The sequence below is a fragment of the Mauremys reevesii genome, unplaced genomic scaffold, assembly GCF_016161935.1.
Source record: "Mauremys reevesii isolate NIE-2019 unplaced genomic scaffold, ASM1616193v1 Contig1, whole genome shotgun sequence".
NCBI classification, from domain to species: Eukaryota; Metazoa; Chordata; order Testudines; family Geoemydidae; genus Mauremys; species Mauremys reevesii.
Genome location: NW_024100715.1, coordinates 4,494,863 through 4,512,662, shown reverse-complemented (window position 1 = coordinate 4,512,662; position 17,800 = coordinate 4,494,863). Strand labels below are relative to the sequence as shown.

The window sequence follows — 17,800 nt, the reverse complement described above, 5'->3', positions numbered from 1 at the left end:
ACAGGAAGGCTGAATATGATAACAGGACATATGCAAATCTGTGATTGTCCCGTTCCCCATCATGCCATGTGTGTTTCCCCAGCAGTTCTGTTTCTTTTCAATAAATGAATTTTTTGGCTTTGCAAACATTCTTTATTGCATTAAGTAAAAGATAGTGTAGCCCAGGAAAGCAACAGGCACTGCAAGTCAGTGCATTATACGTAGCAAATGCAAATGCTAACTAGCACTGGAATCACTGCACTTCACTCCTGTGCAGGGCACCAAACATTACTGGTGGCTTTCAGCATCAAATTGCTCCCTCAAGGCATCCCTAATCCTTACAGCCGTGTACTGGGCCCCTCTAACAGCCCTGGTCTCTGGCTGTTCAAATTCAGCCTCCAGGTGTTAAATCTCTGTGATCTATGCCTGAGTGAAGCTTTCACCTTTCCCTTCACAAATGTTATGGAGGGTACAGCACGTGGCTATAACCGTGAGGATGTTGTCATCGGCCAGGTCCAGCTTCATGCAGACAGCACCAGCGGCCCTTTAAACGGCCAAAAGCACATTCAACAGTCATTCTGCACCGACTCAGCCTGTTGTCGAACTGCTCCTTGCTGCTGTCAAGGCTCCCTGTGTAGAGTTTCATGATTCATGGGTAAGCAGGGTCTCCAAGGATCACAATGGGCATTTCGACTTCCCCTACAGTGATCTTCTGGTCTGGGAAGAAAGCCCTGGCTTGCAGCTTCCTGAATAGGCCTGTATTCCAAAAGATGTGTGCGTCATGCACCTTTCTGGACCAGCCTGCATTAATGTCCATGAAACGCCCACAGTGATCCACAAGTGCTTGGAGAACAATCGAGAAATACCCCTTCCAATTTATGTACTCGGAGGCTAGGTGGTCTGGTGCCAGAATTGGAATATGCATGCCATTTATCTCCCGTCCGCAGTTAGGGAAACCCGTTTGTGTAAAGCCAGCCACAATGTCACACACGTTGCCCAGAGTCACAGTTCTTCTGAGCAGGATGCAATTAATGGCCCTGCACACTTGCATCAACACAATTCCAACTGTCGACTTTCCCACTCTGAACTGGTTAGCAACCGGTTGGTAGCTGTCTGGAGTTGCCAGCTTCCAGATTGTAATAGCCACCTGCTTCTCCACCCGCAGGGCAGCTCTCAATCTTGTGGCCTTGCACCGCAGGGTCGGGGCGAGCTCATCACACAGTCCCATGAAAGTGGCTTTCCTCATCCGAAAGTTCTGCAGCCACTGCTCGTCATCCCAGACTTGCATGACGATGTGATCCCACCACTCAGTGCTTGTTTCTCAAGCCCAAAAGCGCCATGCCATGGTGGTGAGCATGTCTGTGAATGCCACAAGCACTATCGTGTCGTACGCGTTATGTGTGTCGACATTATCGTCGAACTCCTCACTGGCACTTTGTAGCTTAAGGAGTAACTCGACTGCAATTTGTGACATGCTGGCGAGACCCATCAGCATATTCCTTACAAGATCGAGATCCATTCCTGCAGACTGAAAGGGAAGACAGAGTGCGCAGTACAAAAACCCATTGAAAGATGGTGGATGGAAGCACAGGGATTGCTGGGATGCGAAGCGATGCATCACGGGGCATTGGGGCAGGACCCAAGAAGGCCTGGCACCCCCACTCCTTCTTCCCACAGGCCACAGTGCCAGAACGGGAAGAGGTGCTCTGTGGGACAGCTGCCTATAATGCACTGCTGCCAATGCCGCTGCAAGTGCCACAAGTGTGGCCACGCCACTGCGCTTGCACTGACAGTGTGAACACACTGCAGCGCTTTCCCTGCTGTGGTCTCTGTGGGCTGGTTTAACTCCTGGCGCTCTACATCTGCAAGTGTAACCATGCCCTAAAGAAGAATACTATAACCTCAGTGCTAGAGATAGGTGGAGTTCGTTTTTGTTCCAGTGCTAAACAACAACAAAATAAGGTAGGTCCTACCTTCTTCCAGTAATACCATTTTTTAAAGGTAATTAAGAACAGGATATTTATTTGATTGACATTTAAAATTCTTTATCTGACTACGAAAACGTCAACCCCTGATCTTCTGCCTGAACTTCTTGACTTTGTCCCTCTATTCCTGTTCTTTCAGTCAATATTTTCCATTAGAGAGTGTTACTGCCCACGCTGAGTTAAATATAGACTTGCAAAGTATTTTGCTGTTTGCTGGGTTTCAGAGAAAGGAAATGGAGGGTTTCAACAATTAAACTGTTCATTTCAAAACTCTCACACCTCAGGTCCCTCAGCTCATCAGCCCTACTGCATTTTTTACAATACACAGAGTGAGCTTGAAAATCTAGTGGAGAAAAAACAAATAATCTGAAGGACATTCTAACGCTTTGTTGTTGGGTTTAGGGCCTTGTTATTTGCAGAGAGGTCTTTGCAATCTGTTAACTGCATAGCCTTGTAACCACTTGTTAACCAGTACTATAGCACCCTTGTTTGCTGCATGTTTTTGCAAAGCCAGCAGACCAATGTTTTTCACTAACTGCTCCGTTCATGTTCACATAATACATCTTCACAGAATAAATCACTTTTGGGGACAACTCTTCTGCCTGCAGTCATTCCTCCTACAGTAGCATCTCTCCTGATACATTAAATCAAACAGGAACATGTATGTTGTGGTAGCATTTTGGAATTGTTATTGAAAAGGTGCTAATGTCATACACGTTATGAGTTGGTTACATATAAGCACTCTGAATGGAACTCTACATTGACAAAGTTAGTTCTACTTCGAGTCAGTGCGCACAGACCCATTCCACTGTAGGTGTATGTGCACCCAATGCACTCCGGTGGGAGACTTTTGCCAGCAGTACCACTACTCAGTGCATGTGCCCCTGCTATCCTTGTGCACAGAGCCAATGATATATGGAGGCACGGTTGTCACTTCCCTCTCAGTTCTTCTTACCACCCCTGGTGAGAGTTGGAGCTCTCTGTCGCTCATCAGCTTTGGTTAGCCGGCTTTAAAAAAGAGAGTTTCTCTTATTGCATATAGTTTAGTGTTAGTTCTAGCACTAGAACTAGTTTAGTTAGTCAGTTAGCTGTTTGGGGGAGGGGGAGTTTGCCATGCAGAAATCACCAGGATTTCAACAAGGTGCCGGACACAAAAGTTGCCTAGTTTGCTTAGGTGAGGGACATGGAGGAACAAATGTCTTATATGCACCTCATTTCCAATGAGAACAAAGAAGCAAAGGGATTTCCACCTTAAAATTCATCTTCTCAAAAAAGTGGTGTGTCCCTCCTTGGAGACTGACCCTGACCATTGGAGAGTAGAGAGCTCCCTCTATGGGGAATGCCCCTCAGGCTGCCCTGGCTCTGAAACAGGGTTTGGATGAGCAATATCACCCCACTTCCTCTCCTGTGGTCTCCTGAAAGCACTCAGATCCATCTGAGATTGATAAACTGTCAAAATCTTGCTCTTCACCTCACAAAGAGGCAATTTTCAAGTCCTCCAGTGCCGAGCTGAGGTCTGGTCGTAAGCACTGATACCTCGGGAGGCACCCTCAAGACCGGTGCCTTCACCCTTACTGGAGAGATCTTCGACCGCAGCACTGTCAGGTCTGGAACCAGTGTTGGCAGCTGTGCACTCACCTCTGCTGTCAGTGCCATTGACTCCACAAGCATTTGTGTCTCCTCTGCCCGTCTCACCTTTGCTGCAAAAGCATTGTCTGCACCATTCAGGAATTCAGACATTTCCTTACCTGGATGATTGGCTAGTTTGGGGAAGATCAAGGTTCCATGTCTAGAACAATATCCTGGTCATCAGACATCTGTTTTCTCATCTTGGGCTAAAATTGAAAGTAGACAAATCGACATTACAACCAAAAGAATAATTTTTGTAGGAGTGGATCTAGACTCAATTACTACTATAGCTTATATGCTGATGGACAGATTCCTGTCCATCGTCTCCGTCTAAAACCCTCTTGTCCAACCCAAGGACTCCATCAGTACTGTGAGAGTCCATTTACCTTCCATCTTGGTGATACAGCTACCAGTAGATGAGTTTTCTATCTTTTCACATCTCTGGGTATCTAGATTTTTAAAGAGCCTTATTCATCTGTACCCTTCTGTGTCTGATTCCGTACCTTCATGAGACTTGAATTAAGTTTTGCCTTGTTTAATGGTTCCCCTTCAAACTTTTTAACAACTTCCTTATCATTGCTATCAATGAAAACTGTCTTTTTGGTAGCACCTACTTCTGCGAGGAGGGTACCACTAGCTGACCACCCTTTCACAAGGGCTACGTCTCCCTTTGACTGCACCCTAAGTTCTTGTCTAAGGTTGTACCTGTATTCTGCCTCAATCAGACCATTTATCTTCCAGTTTTCTTTCCTAAACCTCATTCTAGCAAAGCTGAGGAGAAATGTCATACTTTGGTTTGGAATGCTCTGTCCTTTTACCTGGTGATCATAAAATCTTTCGGGTCATTGCCTAGACTTTCTGTGGACTTCTCTGAAGGATTAAAGGGCAGTCGGTTACAGCCCAGGGTGTATCACACTGGATTTCTGACTGTATCAAGCTCTGCTATAATATAGCAAAGATTCCTCATCTCAGAGGCTAACAGCCCATTCCCCTAGAGCTCATTCCACTTTTTCAGCCTTCTTGAGCAACATTCTGATCGTGTCAAGTATCAGGGGGTAGCCGTGTTAGTCTGTAGCCACAAAAACAACAAGGAGTCCGGTGGTACCTTAAAGACTAACAGATTTATTTGGTCATAAGCTTTTGTGGGTAAAAAACCCACTTTTTCACATGCATACTGATAGTGGCCATTCACATAGCAGCAATGTGGTCATCTGTACTACATTTTTTCAGACACTATGTTATTGCTCAAGTGTCCTGGGATGATGCCACCTTCAGCAAGTCAGTGCTGCTGTCTCTCTTCAAGTAATCCAAAGTCCCGCCTCCTTTAAGGAGACTGCAGGTGAGTTACCTACAGTGTAATGCATCCAGTCCCTCCAAGGAGAAGAGCAGCCGGCTGAATCTGAATCTGAATAAGAAGGAACTGATGCTGATGGGCAGAGGAAAGTATTTTGAAGAACTTACAGCCATGGTGCTGTCTTCACTGGTTGAAGGTACACATCCACAATGGTCAATTCAGTCTGTAATGTAGGAGTACTCTTGGATTTCTTGCTGATACTGAACACTCACGTAGCAGCATCTGTGAGTAACACTTTCTATTATCTCTGCTTGGTTAGGGATGCCATCCCACCCTGGCAAATGAAGACCTAACCTCAGTTATTTACACTTTTGTTACCTCTCAGCTGGATTACAGCTATATAATATGCCTGGGCAAGAAACTTTCAGCGCTTATGAAACACCAACTAGTACAGAACCCTGCAGTGTGTCTCCTCAACAGCACAGGCTACCATGAACATATCAAGCCTGTCTTCCGCTCTCTACACTGGCTTCCCATAGAACTGCCCCTCCCCTTCCCATAGAACTCAGCACCAAGTTCAGGTCCCACTGTGGACTGGGGGCTTGATGTATGGGAAGAGACGATCCAACCCCTTAAGGAACCAGCCAGTCATAGACGGGAGAACACCGTGTGGCCCTGCACCAGTGGGTGGAAGGCCGATATGGCCGCCAAGTGCACCTTGATGGACGAGGGTGCTAGGCCTTGGGCCCTAAGGTGAAGGAAGTAGTCTAAAATGAGCTGAATCAGAGCAGCCTCAGGCCCCATTGGTACCACGATGCCAGCCAAGAAGTCTGGTGCCACTGCGGGAACGATGCCGACCACAAGACCGGGATCCTGGTGTGGAGGAGTGCGAGTCCCGCTGGTAGCAGCTGCTCCGCGATTGGCTCCAACAGGCAGATCCGTGATGGCGAGGTGCTGGTGATCGATGCCTGGTACTTCAAGAGCAGTGCCACGGTGGGGACCTTGAGCGAGATGAAGAACAGGAACAGCGTTGATGCCTGTACCACGATGGGCTATGGTAGCCTCTCAGAGATGAGAACCTCTGGTGCTGACTCTCCTGGTGTCGATGGGACATGCTCTTTTCACGAGGTCTACGGTTCCTTGAGGCAGAGCGATGCCTGGAACCCCTGCCAGTCGGTACCCAGCCAGACAACCTGGTGGGGGTCGACGGTGACCAGCACGGACTGCACACAGGGCGGTCACTGAGTGGGGAACGGCATCAGGAACCTTCCCTAGACCGGTACCGGTACCGTCCAGTGGCAACTGCAGGGATCCAAGCGACGGCTTGCCTCTGGGAGCCAATGGTGGCGGTGCCCCTGATACCAGCGGACACATAATGTCCCAGGCCACCTGCGGGGCCTCCAGCGTGGAGGGCATCTGGATGTCCAGGGAGGCAGGCTCAGAGAGGGTTGGGCTACTCCACTCAACTTGAGTTGGAGGCTGGGAGGCCAATGGGGACTGAGAACAGCCCAACGTGGGTCTAGTCTCTTCCCCGGTCTTGCTCCAGTGTCTCAGTGGAGAAGGCCTCTTCTTAGCCTTCTTGGAGTGCCCTGTGGACAGGGAGCAGTGCTGGCTGGTGGAGGGCACTGTAGGATCACCACACACCGATGCCCCGGTGCTCGGCGTCAACTCAGAGCAGCACAATGGTGCCACGGTCAAGCCCGACTCCATCAAAATGGCTCGGAGCCAAATGTCCTGCTCCCTCTTGGTCTGAGGCTTGAAGGATCTGCAAATCTTGCAGTGATCACTGAGATGGGTCTTTCCCAGACAGCGAAAACAGTCCACGTGCGGATCACTCACTGGCATTGGCCGCTTGCAAGTGTCACACGACTTAAAGCCCAGGGCACATGGCATGCCCCGACCTGGGCACACTAACTAACTCTAAACTAACTAAAAACTGCTTCGACTACAGGAACTACTAGATATAAACTAATGAAGTCCAAGGGGGAATCTACAGCAAGGCTGGAGCAGAGCATTTCCAATGCACCTTCGCTGGCGGCAAGAAGGAACTGAGGGTGGGAGGAGCACGCAGCGCCCATTATACCATGCCATGGGGCACCACTCCAGGGGTCACTAGGGGCGCTCCCCTATAGGTACTGCTAGGGGGAAAACTTCCAGGACTGGTGCACCTGGGGAGCACGCACACCTACTGTGGAATGCACATGAGCAATCGAAGAAGAACAAACATGTAACGGATGTTAGTCACGTTGCTTAATGCACTAGTAGAAGTCTCACAGATACTATGATGATGAGTGTGGTGTAAGATCCTGCATAGAACAGAATAGAAATATGTTACTGCTCAGAAGAGGGCAGACATACACAGGAGACTGCTCTTAGACACAGATCCCCTTCTGTACGCTCACACCTTCCTCTGTACTTGTCATGGCTGGAGAAATAATTTATGCTGATTTAAAAATTCCTGGAGCCAGTTCCTCTTCAAGGCCACCACAACCATCTCAGCACCTCAGTAAGTGGATTTAGTTTCTTATTTTTGCATCAAGGTGGTTAGTCTTTGGTTAGGATTCCATTTTTCTCAGATATTTTTTTGTTTGGCTTACAGCAGAGACAGCTTAGAGAAACTGTGTCCAGAGCCAAGGAGCAGCTCTCTGCTTTGTGTGTGGTGGGACTTAGCTAATATGAAATTCTTTACCATTCTCAGCATTTGGCAACTTAATTTCGTTAAGGTAATATAGTGCACTTTAGTTTGTTAGTCCAGTGTGTCACAGAAAACTTCTTAGCCTCTGACAGTCTAAACATGCAAATACAAATGCAATGCAATATAGCTGTACTTTGTATGACATACATACATATTTGAGGCATATCAGCAAACTATTGAGGTAACAGTACATAGTATAGTGGGTTATAGTTGGGGGCAATGAGCAGGACATTGGGTGAGTCTGAGAAAGAATGACAAAGCACAAGGAATGTGGGGGGACTCGTAGAATAGAATTTAATTGTTTTGTTAGAGAGAAAGTTAAAATCCATATACTTCTGAGAGAAGAGGTGGACCTGAAATTAGGTAGGGAGCCAATTATGTGCAGAGGGTCATGGAGACTGGCAGATGGTGGGTACTGGGGGGTGTCGGGGTGGGTAAGCGATGTAAGTAGGGAGAGGGACGCCTGGTATCTGAGGAATGGGACCGGAGAAGAACCTTGCCAAAGGCGAGCAGGGAGGGAATGACAGAGATAATGAAGGGGATTTGTCTACTGGATGCTGAAATGGACACAAAACCAGGGAAGCTTTCCAAGGACAGAGATGACGTGTTCTGTTTCTGAGCGCAGGAGAGACAGCAAGTTATTGCACTGTAGCTCCACTGAAGTATGGACAGTCAGGAGGGACTGTCAAGGAGAAGACAGTGGCAGAGCTGAGAACAATGAAGAGTTATCAGTGTTTTAGGAATATTTAAAATACAAGGAACCATGTGTTACAATTTAAGTTAAAGGATGTAAACTGAGTATCATAAATTATTTGTGATTCCTCTGAAAAATTATATTAAAAAAGTTAAAAATCTTGATATTTGGAGACTGTTTGGGGGGGGAATCATTTAAATATTAAATAGCTATTTTAGGGTGTATTTTCCATAAGTACAGTAAGACTACAGAGTTACATGAAGAGTAAAATTTTCAGAAGTGCCTAAGTGATTTAGATGTTTCTAAGAATCCCACTCTATTAGCCCAAATATTTAATCAAGCTGTATATCTAGTTTATCTTGCTATAGTCAAACATATTATATGTTAACTACCTTCAGTTATACTTGAATATTGCCAATGATTCTGGCTTCCTTTATCTCATAAGTTTTCCTCTAAGTATAGCTATAAATGTATTGTACTTAAAAAAAATGTATCGCTGTACACTTAAAGCTCTTGAACATAACTGAATTATTGTACATCTTCTGAAACCATTTCTTATAGAAATACCTGGTGCAATTTTATTAACAGTTGATATTTTTCAACAGATCTTGCTTTGGTATCTATTTACATCACAGTAAAGCTTAGCATAATATGTGGCTGTCTAGTCAAATTTAATTCTTATTGTGAACTGTCATGAAATTGTATCCATCCATTTTTCGATATTATTTTCAGACAGGATCTTATCTACTCTTGAAAAATATTTTAGGATTTAGATTCTGCTTGTTACATCAGTGTAAATCCAGAGTGATGCCATAGAGGTCGGTGAAGTTACTCCAAATTTACACAAGTGTATCCGAGAACTGAATTTGTTTTTTAAATTGTTTCTCTAGCTGCAGCTATATAATGTTGTTAAGATGAAGACTGACACTATGTTAATGACTGGAAATTTAGGCCTCATTCCTGTGATCTGATCTGATCCTTATGGGTGGACCTTCAGTTACACCTGTACAGAATCCCATTGAAGTCAATAGGCACAAGGGTCCACTCACATGTGCAGGAGTGGGGCCTTCATTCACAGAGTCCAAGGCCAGAAGGGACCACAGTGATCATCTAGTCTGATGCCCTCTATAAGAGAGGTTGTAGAATTCCCCAAAATAATTCCTAGAGTATCTTTTAGAAAAAACATCCAATCTTGATTTTGAAATTGTTAGTGATGAAGAATCCACCACAACCCTTGGCGATAATGTATTTCCTGTCTTATTACTAGGGGCCTGATGCTCCAAATGCTTGCAGCAAGGGTGTAGAGGTTTGTGCTATGGGTCATCCCAAGGCCTGAACCTGCAGACGCTTATGTGCGCATTTAACTTTACTCAAATGAGTCATTCCACTGAAGCAGCCACTCATACGTTTAACATTACACCTCTTCTGAAATCTTTGCAGGATCAGAGTCTAATGCTGAAATTAAAATTAACTTGTCTCATAAGTTGTTGGTAGAATCATGAAGTCACAGAATTGACTTCATACTGTAGTTAAAATTGGAAGATAGGTTCCAATATACAGAAGATCTTGACTTTTCTACTTCCTGTTCCTAAAACCCCCTCTGCTTTTAGCCTGAAATAATTCATGTTAGTCTGAAGCTACAAGATAATTTTCCTGAGAAATTTTAAAGTAAATTCAACGAGCCATTTTAAAATGAAGACAGAAAACACAACCATACCCAGCATTAATTAATATGAAATTTGCCAGATGATGGTGCTAAGAGGTTCTAGTTAGGAGCAGGGGCCTCATTCTGATGGTACAATAATTTTTAACTATTCAGAAATTATTTCCACTATTTTTTTCCACTTATAATTCCAGAACAATTAGTTCTGTAAAGTTAAAAGTAGCGATCTGAATTAGGTGTCTGTGAGAATCCTCAAATAAAGATCCACTTTTATGAACAGAAGGATGCAATTTTTGAACTGACCCAGAATTAAGAGTGGTTACAACAGGAAGAAATTTTAGTCTTCTGTAGTGGTTATAAACTCTGTGAGTAGCCTTAAGAGTGTCACGAGCTTCATCTGTAGCAAAAAGTTAGTTTCTAACCCTTTCCCTAGAGAACGCAGTTTGAAAATGTAGTGTGAGTTTGGTTTAATGGTGTTTCTGTTTACAAAAAAATTACTGATGAAAATTAAGACGCTGAGCCATTGTAACGGCACTGTCACTTCTGTGTAAATTTGGATGTTACCTTAGTCCAGTGTTTCTCAATCTTTTTGTGCTGGAAACCCCCTTTGGACTTAAAAAAATAATTGTGACCCCATACCAAGACTTGAAAAAATTGCGATCTCTTACCTTAAGTATTATTAAGTAAATTATTAATAATACTCAGGGCCGGCGTTAGGAGGTGGCACACAGGGCAGTTGCCCAGGGCCTCACACCACAGGGGACAGGGGCGGCTCTAGCTTTTTGCCGCATCAAGCACGGCAGGCAGGAATTGCCGCTGAATCCGCAGGACCGGCAGACCTCCCGCAGGCAAGCCGGCGAAGGCTGCCTGACTGCCGCCCTAGCTGGGACTGGCAGGGCACCCCCCGCGGCTTGCCGCCCCAGGCACGCGCTTGGAGCACTGGTGTCTGGAGCCACCGCTGACAGGGGACCCTGCAAAGCTAAGTTACATGCTTTGACCCCGCGTCGTGGGCCTCAGACTCCAGGGAAGCCAAAGCTGAGGCCCAGGCCCCGCTGCCTGGGGCTGAAGCATGTACTTTAGCATCACGGGGCCCTCTGTGATGTGGGACCCCGAGCAGTTGACCTGCGCTTGCCACCACCTAACACCAGCCCTGGCCTTGCAACACCCCTAAACCCGCCCCCCAGGCTGAGAAACATTGCCTTAGCGGAACGTCTCTGCATTTAGTGCACACCTGGGTGACTGAGAATAGGCCTTGGCTCACTGTCTTCATTCCACAGTACAATTCTCAGGAAAGGAGCAAATCATTAAACTCTTTGGGCTGGGATTTTCAAAGACGCCTAAGGGGTTTCAGTCACCATTGAAATGCCACTAGGCTCCTTTGAAAGTTACAGCCATAGTGATATTTAGGGAAATGATAATCCACATGTATGGTGGGTGGCTTTAGGCCAATTCCCAGGCCTATTCCCTCTCCCCCCACCCCCCCCCCCCCCAGTGCCCCAGCCCCCTGGGCTAGAGTGAGAAGCCTTTTTTTTTTAATTTTTTTTTTTTTTACTTCGGGCGCGGGGGTGCGGGGCTTCGGCTCTCAGCAGCGGGTTCTGGTGGCTCTTGGCACTTCTCAGGCTCAGCCTTCCTTCAGCACTGCTCCCGACCTGGAGGAGTAAAGGTCCCGCCGGCCCAGTCAGGGGCGGCTCTGCACAGCACCGAGCGCGCGGGGTCGCTGCTGCTGCGCGACCTCCCGGACCTCCCCTGCGGCACGCCTGAGGTCTGCCCCAGCGGCACAGCAGACCACAGCCCCTCACAGGCAAGCTGCCAGGCCTGCTGCCTGCCACTGGCAGGCGAGCGCGCGCGCCGCGCGCCGCCCGCGCCCCGCATGCGCGCGCTGCGCTGGTGCCTGAGACGCCACAAAGCCAAAGCAAAGACTGACACTGCCTGGTGAAGGTGAGCCCCAAGCCGTTTTTTTTTTTTTTTTTTTTTTTTTTTTGTCCTGGGCCCGGGGCAACTGCAACGAATTGGGCCGCCGCTTCCTAAAGCCGGCCCTGTTCAAGTGGATGCCAAATACTAGCTAGTCGATTTCATTGAAGACTGAATACAAAAATGATCAATCAAATAAGACAACAGCTTTGTGAAAAACGATGTAAAATGTATTAAAATCTCTGGTCAGTGTGACGCTGGAGGCCAGACTAGGTGATTGTCATGGTCCTTTCTGGCCTTAAAAATCTATGAACCTCTGAATTACTTGAAAATCTAAGGCCCTAGCTGGACTATTTCCATTTCATGTACTATCACCACCAACACATGTTCTGCGGCGCAAATTCTCTGAGTATTGTCTGTACAAATCCATTTAGAGCTTTTTGGAGGATGTTTTCCTCCCTCAGCCTCACAGAAATTTTTTACTTTTTGGCAAAAAAAAACGTGTAACTGAAATATTTCATCTGAAAACCAAAATAGTTCAGTTCTGAAATGCTGCCATGGTGTGTCATGGGATTTGTAATTTGGGTGCCTCATGTCTCCAATTTCCTCTATGGGTTGGACTCCCAGTTTGGAATACATCTCCCATGATGCATCATGGTCTCCCCTCTTGGCAGGGGAGGGGCAGTCCATTTATGGCACCATTGTGTTAATTTTGACGGAATAAATGGGCCCAAAAGATCAAAGGTGTTAATAAACCCCGTCACTGTGTAGCATTGAACAGTGTTAAACAAGTTTAAGGGTTTAACATACAAGTTCCTCAGCTTGCTTAGACCCATGGCAAATACACCATTACAAATCATTTTAACCTTTGATTAAAGATACCAAAAAACAAAGAAAAGCAGTTGAAGCATTTGAAATATAAAGTATTAAATAAGGCTTTCATTTTAACACCATTCCTTATTTCCTTTCCCTTTATCTTGAGAGAAAAAACCCCCCTATTTGACAGTCTTTATTGTATTAAAGATGCTAATAACTGTCCTTTTTAGGGAAAAGAGAAAAGGTTAATAGAGATGGGCTGGAGCTGTTGCTGTTTCAAGTCTGATCCTGATTCTCTAAAAGAGAAAACCAGACAAACAAAAGGGGAGAGAAAAGAACAGCAAAGATAGAAAATGCAACTTCTATTTTTGGTGTTAACTCTCAGTTGTAACCTCACTGCTGCAGAAACACAAGCAGGCAACTTTAGACATGGCTGACACAGCAGCAAGATCCATGGCCACCACGATAGTCAATGCACCAGGCTTTCTGGCTGCATTCCTTGGGATTTCCCAGGGAAATACAGTCCATGGTGGAGGACTTCCCGTTTGACTGCCAGAAAACTCTTCAGCGCCAACACGGACAAAGTCCTCCACATGATGACAAACTCATGAATGACCCTCAGAACGTTGGGAATTTATACACCTGCCACAAAGAGTAGACAAAACAGTTACCAGCCCTACCAATGCAACAGGTATGCCTCATATATCCAACATCAATGGCAGCACGAACCACAAAGGCAGAGACCACAGAGATGCCGACCTCCATCACCATCGTCTCAATATTCCTTCTCCAAGCAACAATTTTGAGGGCTTGGTCAAAGGTTTTAACAATCTTGCTTACTCTGTAGTGCTGATGACACTGTCCATCTTCCATTTTGGGGAATGTCTGACTCCCTTTTATTCAACGTGGTCTTCCGTCACCACCACCACCAAGTGAGTCCTAGAAAGCTCAACAAATTTGTGAGGGTCCAGTTGTTCAGGCTGTCACACTAGCAATGATAATACCAGCACCAGACAATACCAGATCCTACTCCCTTTGCACAGAAGCTATGAAATTGTGGAATTGGTGCATCCAACACAATATCAACATCTAAGCCTCCTACCTTCCAGCCTGTCAGAATACTACAGCAGACACATTAAGCAGAGAATTTTCTCACAATCATGAATGGGAACTAAACGACATGGTCCTGCAGAACATATTTCAATAATGCGGCCACCCATCTATTGACCTCTTTCCGACATCACATAACTACAAGTGCCCACAATTCTGTTCGAGAGCAGGTCTGGGAACCCCAATCACTGAGGGATGCCTTCCTCCTCAGATGGGAAGCACCACTTCTATACGTGTTCCCATTGATACCACTGCTATTGACAGCGATAAACAAGATACATATGGACAAAGCAAAAGTCATACTGATAGCCCCAACATGGCCCAGACAGACTTGCTAGTCTTAACTGATACAGATGTTGCTATGTATTCCACGCACTCTCCCACTCTAACCGGACCTTCTATCACAGGAGGACAGGCAGGTCTACCATGCACACCTGGAGAGACTTCACCTGCGGGCATGGCTCCTACATGGTTCGATCATGAGGAACTAGCTTGTTCGGAACAGGTTAAACACATATTACTAAACAGTAGGAGGTCAACCATGCACAAGACTTACCTTCAAAAATGGAAGAGGTTCGCCATATAGTGCCAAGCGAAGCAAGACACTTTGGTTTCCTCACCTCTACCATTGATTTTGGAGCTACATCTTGGAGCTAAAAACCTTAGGACTATCCACTAGTTTGATCAAGGTACATCTGATGGCTATTAAAACTTTCCATCACAGGATTGATGGGATGTCACTGTTTGCACACCCGATTACCAAACGCTTCCTTACAGGCATTCAGAGCACTTAGCCTGAATTATATGCTCCCGTGCTGCTGTGGGACTTGAATACGGTACTATGCTGCCTCAGTGGGGCCCCATTCGAACCCTTAGTGACATGCTCTCTGATACATCTATCAACGAAGGAAGCATTTTTAGTCACTATTACATCAGCCCACTGTGTGGGCAAGTTAGGGGCTCTCGTGGCTCACCCACCTTATGCCTTTTATTCCCAAGGACATGGTCACCCTCAGACCACATCCGAGTGGTCATACCTAAAATATCTTCATCCTTCCACATCAATCAATCCATCTTCCTGTATTTTTTCACAAACCTCACGAGAGCAAACAGGAATCAGTACTACATACCCTGAACGTCAGTCATGCACTAGCTTTTATCTTGATAGAACTAAACCTTCCAGAAAATCCCCAAGGCTCTTCGTCTCCACTACCAAACATTCTAAAGGAGCCACGATCTCCACGCACAGACTCTAAAAGTGGATCTCAGGGTGCATTCACCTCTGTTACCAACGAAAGAACTAACAATCCCCATCCGGGATCAGAATTCATTGTACTAGATCCATTAATACCTCAGTAGACTTTCTAAAAAACGTATCATTCATAGACATATGTAGAGCTGCCACCTGAGCCTCTGAACATACATTCACAAAACACTATGCGATCACCCAGAGCTCAAGATCAGATGCACTGCTAGGGCTAACAGTGCTGTCTTCACTCACCCCTACAACTCTGAAGCCCCTTCAGTCCAACGTTGGGTACTACCCTATAGTCACCCCCATGGAGCACTCACAGGGACATAAAAGAAGAGAAGGTTACTCACCCTGTGCAGTAACGGGTTCTTCAAGATATGTGTCCCTGTGGGTGCTCCATTACCCACTCTCCTCCCCTCTACTTTGGAGTTCAATTTCCAGACTCTGCGGTAGAGAAGGAACTGAGAGGGTCGGGTCTCATGTACACTAGAGGAGGCTCCAATGGTGCTGCGAGATGGGGACTGTGTATGCATGACCCAGGTGGGTACTGCTGCTGAAATTCTCCAATCAAAGATGCAGGGATGCACCAACACCTAAAGTGGAGTACCAACTGGGACACACATCTCGAAGAACCCCAATGACTGCACAAGGTGAGTAGTAACCTTCAGGGCCAGCTCCAGGCACCAGCGAAGCAAGCAGGTGCTTGGGGCAGCCAACAGAAAGGGGTGGCACATCCAGCTTTTTGGTGGCAATTCGGCGGCGGGTACCTCAGTCCCTCTCGGAGGGAAGGACCTGCCGCTGAATTGCTGCCGAAGAATGAAGTGGCGGCGGTAAAGCTGCCGCCGAAGTGCCGCCAATCGTGGCTTTTTTTTTTTTTTGGCTGCTTGGGGCAGCCCTGTCTCTAATGTAGAGTCTAATTCTCCACTGCCTTACTCCTTTCTGTGTAAACAGTGCTGATTCATCAACACAAGAGATTTACCATGCAGCCATATCGTCAAATAGCATTGATAAGTTATCTAGTTAATAACTGGTCTCATCAGTAAAAATGGTTATAATTTTAAGAATTTTGAAATTTCACTGAAATTTCAAAATTTGAGAAATAAAATTGGGGAAAATGTTCAACAAAATATTTGCAAACTTTCCGATCTGGGGTGTGTGTGTGTGTGTTTTCCTTCTAACTACAGAACTAGGCAAAAAATTTAATATTAAAAAAAATTGGGAACACCTTTTGAAATGTGATTAATTCTCTCCTCCCTCTAATCATTAGTTCTTTCTTCAACTTTGACTTGCAGGGGTGTCCCAGAGGTGACTTGGCCTCTGATCAACAGATTTATTGTTATTTGTATTACAGTAGCACCTAGAACTTAGCCCCAGTCATGACTGAGGCCTCATTGTGCTAGGCACTGCACAAGTATATTTGGTTCTCAACCAAATCATTTTCAACCTAAGGCCCCACGCTGCTAACACTTTACACATGTGCTTTGCTTTTCTCATATAAGTGGTCTTTTTTGAAGTCAATGGGACTACTCACATGCTTAAAGATAAGTGCAGGCACAAGTATTGTCACCCTGTTTTTAGTGTTAGTAGACACTGGAGCCTGGTCTGTTTTCACAATCGAGTAAAATGTAGTGACATGGAGGCTGGGTATTTCTAAGTTTAATTTATTTATTTACACTGTATACACCAGTCCTGGTACAGAGGTGGTCACAACTGGCATGCAAACAAACCCCTCTTTCAGGAGTCTCAGCCCAAAAACCATACCTGGTTCCCAGGAAGCAACTCTGTCCCAAGATATGACTCTAGTTAGAAAAATTAAGGCAGAAAGCAAACTCCCCTGCTGGTGCCACAGCTCCTCCACAAAGAAGCTACTGTATACCACAAAATAAACAATAATATAACACTGCTTCAAAGACTGACCAGTGCTCACACATTAAGAAAAAGAATGTATATGACGGTGTGTAACAGCACCACCTGGTGACTCCTGGCGTAACAGTATCTATAGGATTGGGGGTCTAAATGGGGTCAAAACACAACCGGGGTATTTAGAACATGAAGGAAGGGACAGGGAAGACAAGGGGGATGGTCACAGGAATACAAGGTGATATGTATTAGCTTGGTTAACAATTTGGAGGCTTCACATGGTTTGTTTTTTGCTTAGCCGTTATTACTAGGCAGTTTACCATGGGTAAAAAGAACAGGAGGACTTGTGGCACCTTAGAGACTAACACATTTATTTTAGCATAAGCTTTCGTGAGCTGCAGCTCACTTCTACGGATGCATAGAATGGAACACACAGACAGGAGATATTTATACATACAGAGAACATGAAAAGGTGGAAGCACGCATACCAACAGGAAAAGTCTAATCAATTGAGATGAACTATCATCAGCAGGAGGAAAAAAAACCCTTTTGAAGTGATAATTAAGATGACCGATAGAAGGTGTGAGGAGAACTTAGCATAGGGAAATAGATTCAATTAGTGTAATGACCCAACCATTCCCAGTCTCTATTTAGGCCAGAGTTAATTGTATCTAATTTGCCTATTAATTCGAGTTCAGCAGTTTCTCTTTGGAGTCTGTTTTTGAAGTTTTGTTGTTGCAAAATTGCCACCTTCAAGTCTGTCACTGAGTGGTTAGAGAGGTTGAAGTGTTCCCCCACTGGTTTTTGAATGTTATGATTCCTGATGTCAGATTTGTGTCCATTTATTCTTTTGCCTAGAGACTGTCCGGTTTGGCCAATGTACATGGGTGTCACTTTACAGGGGGAATGTAA

General features: G+C 45.6%; 1 protein-coding gene across 1 annotated transcript in view; it reads left to right on the top strand.

The window, feature by feature from the left end:
* Window positions 1-7,216: 7,216 nt before the first annotated feature.
* The window catches only part of LOC120392519 (killer cell lectin-like receptor subfamily B member 1B allele C), a 96,166-nt gene continuing 85,582 nt past the window's right edge, over window positions 7,217-17,800 (top strand). The window contains exon 1 of the mRNA XM_039517328.1: window positions 7,217-7,393. Coding sequence (XP_039373262.1) covers window positions 7,309-7,393 — 85 coding nt within the window. The 5' untranslated portion in view covers window positions 7,217-7,308. The remainder of the gene's footprint in view (window positions 7,394-17,800) is intronic.